Source organism: Periplaneta americana, chromosome 12 (genome assembly GCF_040183065.1).
Source record: "Periplaneta americana isolate PAMFEO1 chromosome 12, P.americana_PAMFEO1_priV1, whole genome shotgun sequence".
Classification (NCBI taxonomy): Eukaryota; Metazoa; Arthropoda; class Insecta; order Blattodea; family Blattidae; genus Periplaneta; species Periplaneta americana.
In genome coordinates this window covers 163,744,557-163,755,668 of record NC_091128.1, presented here as the reverse complement: position 1 = coordinate 163,755,668, position 11,112 = coordinate 163,744,557, and the positions used below count along the sequence as shown (strand labels likewise).

General features: G+C 36.7%; 1 protein-coding gene across 3 annotated transcripts in view; it reads right to left on the bottom strand.

The window, feature by feature from the left end:
• The window catches only part of Rgl (Ral guanine nucleotide dissociation stimulator-like), a 184,141-nt gene continuing 173,029 nt past the window's right edge, over positions 1–11,112 (bottom strand). For all 3 annotated transcript variants that reach the window (XM_069842490.1, XM_069842491.1, XM_069842489.1), the window contains exons 11-15: positions 10,854–11,050; positions 10,596–10,710; positions 6,708–6,918; positions 4,255–4,389; positions 1–1,086 (exon numbers count right to left, since the gene is read on the bottom strand). In XM_069842490.1, coding sequence (XP_069698591.1) covers positions 944–1,086; positions 4,255–4,389; positions 6,708–6,918; positions 10,596–10,710; positions 10,854–11,050 — 801 coding nt within the window. In that variant the 3' untranslated portion in view covers positions 1–943. The remainder of the gene's footprint in view (positions 1,087–4,254; positions 4,390–6,707; positions 6,919–10,595; positions 10,711–10,853; positions 11,051–11,112) is intronic.

The following is an 11,112-nucleotide window of genomic DNA, read 5'->3' as shown; positions in this document are numbered from 1 at the left end:
TAAACACAAAACTTAGTGGTCAGATTATTTAATGGAGCCATTCACAATGATTTACATAAACAATGACATTAAAATTACTATTAGACAATAACATGATAAGTTTACAAACTCTAAACTTTCATGTTCATGCTAACGTAATTTTAAAACAACACACAATCATAATATAGTGCTGAAGTCACTGCCTACTGGATCGCATCCTATGGCTATATAGCTGGCAGTGGCTTAGGCTAAGTTTACAACTGAAAATTATGAAATGACGTCATTGTTATGTTTCCATGGTTACCAATTATCTTTGTGGTTATGTTTATATTTCCATCATGAATGGTGTAACAATTTTTTTAGTTTGAGTTTAATGTTTGCATTCTCAGGTTAATGCTTACGTTTTAGCCATGTACACATGTAGATGGTCGTCACTTCGAGAGTCTATTTCAAATAACAGGTACATGTAATTGTGAAAACAGATTTAAACTTGCGTATAAAACATCACTGTAAGAGACAACAGCCAATATCATTTATAAAAAAACTTCTTAGCAAGTCGATAACCACACCTACAGTATATTTTCACAGCAACTACAGCTTTGCATGTGAAAATAATAAAACCAAACAAACTGAAATCACTCATTTAACACCTACAAAGTGACAGTGATTTCATTCATGTTTGTGATCTTAAAGATATGCTTGTATGCACCCCAATGAGTATCTTTCAAGTGGCTAGAAGAAGCATCTGTAATATCAAACGAAGAGTGGTCTAGGTACACACAACAAATTAGCTGTGGTAATAAGTTTACATGTGCCATTTGTACATTCACTCCAAACATCAAAGTATAAAAAGCTACTTTGACAATGTCAGTAAGTATTGCACCGACTAAGTACAGAAGAGAGTTCATTCTCTAACATTCAATTCGTTGTAGTAATACCAGTGAGGATTCAGTTGAGATTTCTTTCAAGTTACTAGAGGAGATTTCTTTGCAGGTTTACTTCTGCTTGGTTCCAATGAGTTACCTCGTTTAGGCCTCAGGATGAAATTCAGGTTAAACGCCGTGTTCACTGCATAGTATACATTGGCATTCGGTGGAAGAACCATTTCTGCAAACAGAAGTAACAATGCTTCAATCATAATTTTTATACACAATAGAACAATATAAATATCACAAAAATTCATCATCAAACAGTGTTTGGAAAAATGTAATGAATACAGTAAAACCTAAACAGTAAAACATAAACCCACATTAATTAACGTTGTTGTTTTCTAATGCCAGGCGTTTGACAATAAAGTCATTTGACCTCTTGCACTCCAATATTTTTCAAAGATATTATCATGGCCAGCCACTGAAGCACAGATTTCGAGGTGTTCCGAATCCATTTCTTGGTTTGAGTTGCACAATGGGCAGTTAGGGGACTGATATATTCCAATTCTATGCAGGTGTTTTGCCAAACGATCATGGCCTGTTGCCAATCTAAATGCAGCTACAGACGATTTTCGTGGTAAATCGGGAATTAACTGTGGATTTTGATGCAGAGAGTTCCATTTTTTCCCTTGGGATTGTGTTATCAAATTTTGTTTGTTGAAGTCTAAGTATGTAGATTTAATAAATCTTTTCACAGAGTAATACGTAGATTTAGTAATAGGTCTGTAAGTAGCAGTGCTGCCCTTCTTTGCTAAAGCATCCGCATTCTCGTTTCCCAGGATTCCACAATGGGATGGTATCCATTGGAATACAATTCTTTTATTGAGTGATATTGATTGAGAGAGCATTTTAGTTATTTCTGCTGTTTGAGATGAAGGTGTGTGTTTAGAGACTATTGATAGAATAGCTGCTTTGGAGTCTGACAATATAACTGCATTCCTAAATTTATTGATGTGGCATAGAAGATTCCTGAGACTTTCACTTATTGCAATGATTTCTCCATCAAAACTTGTCCCATACCCACGAGATCTATAAAGAGAGAAGAGACAGCACGTAACACCTGCACTGGCACCTTGTTCTCTGGAGATCAAGTATTCGTCAGTGTATAAACGAATCCAATATTAATTGTCTCTAAAGACAATTGTTTTAGTATTTCAGTGTTTACTTCTGATTTTAGTATTTCTTCTGTTAAATTTAGATTATATTCTATATTTAATAGGGTTAAGGGTGTTTGAGAATAAGGTGCTTAGGAAAATATTTGGGGCTAAGCGGGATGAAGTTACAGGAGAATGGAGAAAGTTACACAACACAGAACTGCACGCATTGTATTCTTCACCTGACATAATTAGGAACTTGAAATCCAGACGTTTGAGATGGGCAGGGCATGTAGCACGTATGGGCGAATCCAGAAATGCATATAGAGTGTTAGTTGGGAGACCGGAGGGAAAAAGACCTTTAGGGAGGCCGAGACGTAGATGGGAGGATAATATTAAAATGGATTTGAGGGAGGTGGGGTATGATGATAGAGACTGGCTTAATCTTGCACAGGATAGGGACCGATGGCGGGCTTATGTGAGGGCGGCAATGAACCTTCGGGTTCCTTAAAAGCCATTTGTAAGTAAGTAAGTATTTAATAGAGTTAAAGGGTTTGGTTTAATTTGTAGGTTTTCTTTTAAATTCGGGATATTGATTTTCTGTTTTAATTCTCGAACAATGGATATGAAACTTTTTTGAGTTTTCAATCTACAGAGAGGACTGTATGAATGCCAATTGTTTCCTGGTAATCTAATAAGTTTTTCATATGAATCAGTGCTTTTTCTTCTATTGTCATTTTGATGCTGTTAATATTAGCGAGGAATCTCATAGAATCTATTGGAGTTGTTTTGATTCCACCAGTAATGAGTCTGAGAGCTTGGTTTTGAACATATTCTATTTCGTTTATGAAAGGATATTAATTAACGTAAATTTCATGTTCCAGGCTGCAAAAGGATATGTTGGATACAGGGGGGAGAGCCAGTAATCCTTCCCATTGAAGGCTTTAAGGAACCAACCTGGACAAATACCCAATGTCCCATCCCTACCTTCCCGTGGTGCAGCTGTTAGCATAATTTTACAAGCTGAACTAAAGGGAGGGGCTACTCACCAATTAGCACTGGTCAGCTTGATGAGTTAATGACTGAATTTGGTATAATTTTCCTCTAACCAATACCTAATTCCCTCTTTACCCTTTCCTATCCAGTCCTCTGACTGAACTCTTACTTTCTTCGACCCCGACGGCATTAGAGCATTCGAGGCCTAGGGGTTCATTTCCCTTTCCTTCCTCCTCTTCCTACTTTTCTGTTCCTAGTGCTGACCTGCTATGGCACTAAAATCGTCCTCCAGTGGCTTAAGGAGGGAAAGCTGGTGATCAACAAGATCTCCCAGCTAGGTCCAATGGACCCGTCGACAAACAGCAGGTGTGGTCCTCCAGACATTCTGGGGGTTGTGTGTGAATGAAGTAGCCACCAAAACATTAAAATATGGTGTTCACTTAAATCGGCTACAACTTGCCACTCAGAATCTGTGCGTCAGTGGCTGACCATGATAATATCTTTGAGAAATATTGGAGTGCAAGAGGTTAAATGACTTTATTGTCAAACGTCTGGCATTAGAAAACAACAACAAATTTCAGGTTCCAAAAATGATTCCATAAGATCAATGTATTTTCATGTTACTAAATCATGTTTATATCATACTATTTATATGATTCATGTTACTAAATCTACGTATTACTCTGTGAAGAGATTTATTAAATCTACATACTTAGACTTCAACAAACAAAATTTGATAACAAAATCCCAAGGGAAAAAATGGAACTCTCTGCATCAAAATCCACAGTTAATTCCCGATTTACCACGAAAATCGTCTGTAGCTGCATTTAGATTGGCAACAGGCCATGATTGTTTGGCTAAACACCTGCATAGAATTGGAATATATCAGTCCCCTAACTGCCCATTGTGCAACTCAAACCAAGAAATGGATTCGGAACACCTCAAAATCTGTGCTTCATTGGCTGGTCATGATAATATCTTTGAAAAATATTGGAGTGCAAGAGGTCAAATGACTTTATTGTCACACGCCTGGCATTAGAAAACAACAACAACATTTTCATATTCCATTTAATGTAATTTGCTTTCGCATAAAACCCGCATTTTGCATTAAAAATTTAACAATTCTCGAATTTTTATTCCGCATTTTAATGTCTTCGTAGAGTAAGAAATTATTTAAGCTTGCCACCATTCAGTACCCAAAACTTTCGAAACGGACATACCCAAGCACACCCAGAACATAGCATTCTTATACGTACCTTTTTCAGGCAACACCTGTGCCAACGTGTAATTTTCAGGGTTGCCCTCCAGACCCAGCTTCAACATGGCGTTGCGAATAACTTGTGGAGTTCGCTCATTGTTGCTCAGCATGATGCTCTTGTACAGCACAATACCTGTAGGGTTAAGTTTAGTTTATAAATACATCCATGATGTTAAATGTTATGTTTTATTTAACGACGCTCGCAACTGCAGAGGTTATATCAGCGTCGCCGGATGTGCCAGAATTTTGTCCCGCAGGAGTTCTTTTACATGCCAGTAAATCTACTGACATGAGCCTGAGTTCTTTTACATGCCAGTAAATCTACTGACATGAGCCTGAGTTCTTTTACATGCCAGTAAATCTACTGACATGAGCCTGAGTTCTTTTACATGCCAGTAAATCTACTGACATGAGCCTGTCACATTTAAGAACACTTAAATGCCATCGACCTGGCCCAGGATCGAACCCGCAACCTTGGGCATGGAAGGCCAGCGCTATACCAACTCGCCAACCAGGTCGACTACATCCATAATATGTCTAACATTTCCCTAAACAACAAAACTTAATATTCACAAACCCAACAATATAAAATATATTTACCCAAATATACTAGGACATTTGGAAGGTAATGGCAACAATACTGAAAATCAGTGCTCCTAGTGGTGAACATTAGAAGCTTACAGAGCAAGCATTATTATATGAATTAGTCACAATGAAATTTTTCAAATAATATTTTGTGAATACACTGACCATTTTCTTATAATAGTAAATAATACCGCTCTAAAAGAATGTTCAGTAAGTATGAATAAAGACGATTCAGCAAAATAAAAAAATTTGATCTGAACAAATGTAACATTTTAAAATTCCTTCTCAGAATGATAAATTACATGTGTTCGTATCAAATTTTTGCATATTTAAACAACAAAACTAAAATTCTTTCAATCATTTATTATCATAATACACTGCTCTCTTAAGCTGACTGAGCATATTGGGAATTAAATCAATAGGTTTCCCAAAACACACTATGAAATATTTCATATAAAACAATTTTTATCTCGGAAAGGAAGCAAAAGCGAGGAACATTTTAGGAAACTTTTTTGTTTAAAATATATCAAACAATAACCCCCTGAAATTAATGGCATTACTTACGATTCACCCTGTATGCTGTAAATATCCTCTGTATAATAGTTTCGGTTTCCCCTTTTCAGGGGTTGTGAACCTTGGACGGTACATTTCTACAGTAATGGAACAGTTTTTACGAATTATTAGTAATTTTGATTAAACTAGAAATGAGAACCGTTTCTTAGCAACAGGAGTGCATTATTTTAACATTTTACAAAAATGAGCAACCATCTCTTAGCAACGGAAGTGCATTACTTCAACATTTTACAGAAATTTTATTTGTACCACCGGGAAGTAATCCACCGTATGAATTTGTTTGTGGGTAGAAATTGTCGAGATCCCAGAACGACTCTAGAATACAGGTAAGTTAGCTAAGAATCTTGCTGTAACACAGAGAAATCAAGGCCTAATGTACAGAGAAGTTTGTGAAAATACTCGTCTTTATAAGCTGATCAAACACATTATTAATTTTAACTTGATATTCTGCAACAACAAACAATCTAGCCAAAGTCTTTGGTCCATGGACAATTATTCCGAATACACTGCATAGTTGGGAGGAAATTAAACGCAGAATAAATATGGGAAATGCCTGTTATTATTTGGTTGCGAAGCTTTTGTCATCCAGTCTGCTCTCAAAAAAGCTGAAAGTTAGAATTTATAAAACAGTTACCTGTACTATATTACCGGTTTTTTTTTTGTATGGTTGTGAAACTTGGACTCTCACTTTGAGAGAGGAACAGAGGTTAAGGGTATTTGAGAATAAGGTGTTTAGGAAAATATTTGGGGCTAAGAGGGATGAAATTACAGGAGAATGGAGAAAGTTACACAACGTAGAACTGCACACATTGTATTCTTCACCGGACATAATTAGGAACAATAAATCCAGACGTTTGAGATGGGCAGGGCATGTAGCATGTACGGGCGAATCCAGAAATGCATATAGAATGTTAGTTGAGAGGCCGGAGGGAAAAAGACCTTTGGGGAGGCCGGGACGTAGATGGGAGGATAATATAAAAATGGATTTGAGGGAAGTGAGATATGATGGTAGAGATTGGATTAATCTTGCTCAGGATAGGTACTGATGGCGGGTTTATGTGAGGACGGCAAAACCTCCGGGTTCTAGAAATGCCATTTGTAAGTAAGAATACAGTGCACAGCCATCTTAACAGATCTTTACTTCTTTCTCCTTTCCTTTGGTTTGGGGATCGATACAGCATTGTGACTAATGCTGTAAGAGTTTGCTTATCTGTGTTCTAGTGTTTAGTGGGGACCCCAATTTAGACATGACACAAATCCAAACAATGTAAGGATGAAGTCAATGCCACTCACCATCCGTCTCGACAGAACTGGTCTCCACAGTCACTCTAATGATGTAGAAGTCATGCTGCGGCTTGGACACGGGGGACTGGCCCGGCACAGTCAGGGTGCGGCTGGCCGTGCTGTTCCCTGCCGAAGTGTTAGTGTTGCTGCTGCTCATGGATGCGTCCAGAGACGGAAGTGAGGAACTACTTGACGACGAAGACATCTGTGATGGTGAGGTCTGTAACATAGCATACATCAGTCATATCACTCCTATCCCCAAATAAAAAAATATCTTTTATTTTTTCAAAAAATTCTACAATTTTTCTCCCATAACAGTGTGTGCTTGGATCATTATCATCGACATGAAGATAAACAGACCAGACTTTTCATTGATCAAAGGAGGACACTCTTAGTTGCGTATATGAAATGAAATGTCTCAATATAATTATGGCATTAAAAGTGCAAAGATTGTTGTACAAATGCAAATAACGTTTTATTAATGATTGATTGCAAATACATGATTGCATTTATCAGAAGACAAAATTGTGTTACCTTTTATCTTTCATTTTTATATTTATATTCATCAGATGACAAGATTTTCTTCAATAATTTGGGAAACTCTTAAAAAAATAATAATTAATTGCAAGAAATTGTACTTTGTCACCATAATGACTTTCATTGTTTTTACTTGTAATTAACATTTTTCGAATAGCCAAATTTTGTATATTTTGGAATATACAGTTATAAAACAGTTATATTACCGGTTGTTCTGTATGGTTGTGAAACTTGGACTCTCACTCTGAGAGAGGACCATAGGTTAAGGGTGTTTGAGAATAAGGTGCTTAGGAAAATATTTGGGGCTAAGAGGGATGAAGTTACAGGAGAATGGAGAAAGTTACACAATGCAGAACTGCACGCATTGTATTCTTCACCTGACATAATTAGGAACATTAAATCCAGACGTTTGAGATGGGCAGGGCATGTAGCACGTATGGGCGAATCCAGAAATGCATATAGAGTGTTAGTTGGGAAACCGGAGGGAAAAAGACCTTTAGGAAGGCCGAGACGTAGATGGGAGGATAATATTAAAATGGATTTGAGGGAGGTGGGATATGATGATAGAGACTGGATTAATCTTGCACAGGATAGGGACCGATGGCGGGCTTATGTGAGGGCGGCAATGAACCTTCGGGTTCCTTAAAAGCCATTTGTAAGTAAGTAAGTAACAGTAATACTTATTGTTTTTACAGATGCATTTCACCTAGAAGAGAAATTGGTAATGCCTGATATTGTGGTCTCTGAAATGAACAAATATTTCTCGAAATTTTGTCTACAAAAATCTTTTAACCTATTCCAAAAATCTACTTGATCTGAAATTACATTCTCCATGAGCAGGAAAACAGATTAAACAAATTCTGTATCTATCAATATTTTTAAAAGTCCTTACTCATCTATCAACTCAGCACTCTTTTCTACCTCAGGAATTAGCTCAAAAATTGGGATCTAAAATAGGTCTCCTTAAAAAAATGCACTCTTCTGAAAAAAAAAAAACAGTTTAGTCTGTAAACAGAATGAGGGCCAATATTTTAACTCTTTAAATTGTGTAAAATTGATATACATTGTTTTTTCTTATAATTAACATTTTTCGAATGGCCAAATTTTGTATATTTTGGAATATACAGTAATACTTATTGTTTTTACAGATGCATTTCACCTAGAAGAGAAATTAATAATGCCTGATATTGTGGTCTCTGAAATGAACAAATATTTCTCGAAAGTTTGTCTACAAAAATCAATAACCTATTCCAAAAATCTACTTTATCTGAAATTACATTCTCCACATTACCTGCATAGAATTGGAATATATCAGTCCCCTAACTGCCCATTGTGCAACTCAAACCAAGAAATGGATTCGGAACACCTCAAAATCTGTGCTTCAGTGGCTGGTCATGATAATATCTTCGAAAAATATTGGAGTGCAAGAGGGCAAATGACTTTATTGTCAAACGCCTGGCATTAGAAAACAACAACAACAACAACCTCCACGAGCAGAAAAACAGGTCAAACAAATTCTGTACCAGTATCAATATTTTAAAAGTCCTTACTCAGCTATCAACTCAGCTATTCATTTATACCTCAGGAATTAGCTGAAAAATTGGGATCTAAAAAATTCACTCTTATGAAAAAAAAAAGTTTAGTCTGTAAATAGAATGAGAGTCAATATTTTAACTCTTTAAATTGTTTAAATATACTATTAGTGGACGGAAAGCTAACAGAAAATGTTAAAGGCATTTTTATATGTCGATATCGGTCACTGTAAATTCTGAAAAAAATCTGGTAACCTTAACTTATAAGGTCTTCAGACAGTTGAGTAAATATAAAAATATGATGCCTACATTAAAACAGTTATACTTTTTGCTACATCTCTCTTCTATCTATTTTGGAGAACAAGAGAGTTACTGACTTTATTGCTAAGAACTCAGCATTAGTTAACAATAACGTAATACCGGTACAGTAATGTTGATTATGACGAGAATGAGGAAGAGGGGAAATCGTGAAGAGCTAGCAGTGAAGGTACATTGTGAAGGTTTACCCCATACAAAATTCTTGCTGACCACAAACCAGATCGTGGAATTTTTCTTTAACATTGAATTTTTTTCTTCATATCACTCGAGAAAAACTGCTAACAAAAATTACAACATTGTCCCTTCTTCGAGCTGCGTCAATGCAACCCGCAATGCATTCATTGGTTAAAGAACTTCATTTGTTCATTTCTGGTCCATGTTATGTTTCTGCTACAACACTGATGAAAAGGAATGCGCAACCTATGCATATTGAGTTATTTTCGAAAGGGGGGAAAAAATACGCCAATAAATTGCATTGTTCCTGTAATATTTTGATATTTTTAAACCTTATAGTCGCTTTAGAACAGCAAATTCAAATTCATGAGATCCAACTGCCACACTCTGTATAAAGAGTTTCATCATAAACTTAAAAACAGGAAAGCTACAATCAGTGTTTCATACTCTTCACTCACCTTGTATAGATTTATCATATTTTGTTAAACATCTCCAACACATTCTTGTAATTTACTATTTTATTTTAAAAGTGTGCTTCTTGTCGATTTTACTTCGGAAAAGGTTCTCATATACAAAAACAACACTGTTAAATTCACATTTACTTATATTGTCGGACCATCGAATCTATGCCCCTTCAGCACTGTCGTCATTCTTGGAAAAGTTAACACCTCTACTCACCCCATTCCACCCGTTTCTCTCCCACTACGTCAAACAGCAGGCCACGAACCTTGCCGAAAAGGGATATTGCCAAACTTCCGTCAAACAGTATCATGTCTCTTGAATATTGCTTATAATACTGTAAGGTTAATTATTACTTACCCATAATTTAATTTAAGTAGGTCTAATGACGCTGATTGACTTATGCAAAATGCTATTACTTGCTTAATAATATTTCTTTCACCACTCCGTGCTGCAGTATTCATGTTGAGTTGACAACACTGGACTGCAAGTGCAAATAAACTGTCCCGCAAGAAGGCTCAAAATTGTGAGTAGTGGGGGAGAAAAAGGGAGAGAGATAGGAATACAGGGGGAGAAATGAATTGCCGAGGCTGAAAAGGAATTAAGATTCAGTTCGCATATCTTACGGGGGCACAGATCCGATGGTCGGACTATACCTGGCTTCACTACATCCCAGTTAAATTGAAAAAGGACAAAATGTAAACAACAAATGACAAGAATGCTACTTTTGTGACGTTTCTACAAGACTCATATACCTTGTTCTTAAGTTGTTTGTAAGGTTTTGGGCATGTAATTTACAACACTGTTGCAGTTTTCATGCTCCAATAAGTGTTAAGATCACAGCATAATTTATGAATATGGCATAAGAAATACTTACTTTTCTGTCCAGTGAGTTGTGAGGTGATGATGGCAAGCTGTCCAAATCACAATAGAACTGACTGCTTGAACTGCTGGAGGTGCTTGCAATGGAGTCGTTTTTCCGATGACCTAACCTGAAACACAAAAGGTTCGGGAATTCATTAACAATGGCTATTAATATATCAGAATTTCTAAGATGTGTATCTACTGGGTATAAAACTCAAATTAAAATAGTTTTTAGATGTGGTTTGTGTGCTTGAACTCCTGTGATACTCACCCAGCTCGCCTCTTGTTCCTCAGCTCCTTCGTGGTGCCAGCACTGCCCTGCCCCTGCCCTGGTACAGCAGCTTCTATCTGACATGACAGCTCATAGGCTTCTCTGTCATCCAGCACCAGGATAGAGTCGAACCAGCGGTCAAAGGCTGGGTCATCTGGTAAGTTGTATGCATTCGCGGCTCCCTGCAGCAGCTTAATCTGCAACACAATCACTTAACATTAATTTACCATTATACATGAACCTATTAATAAATTGACCA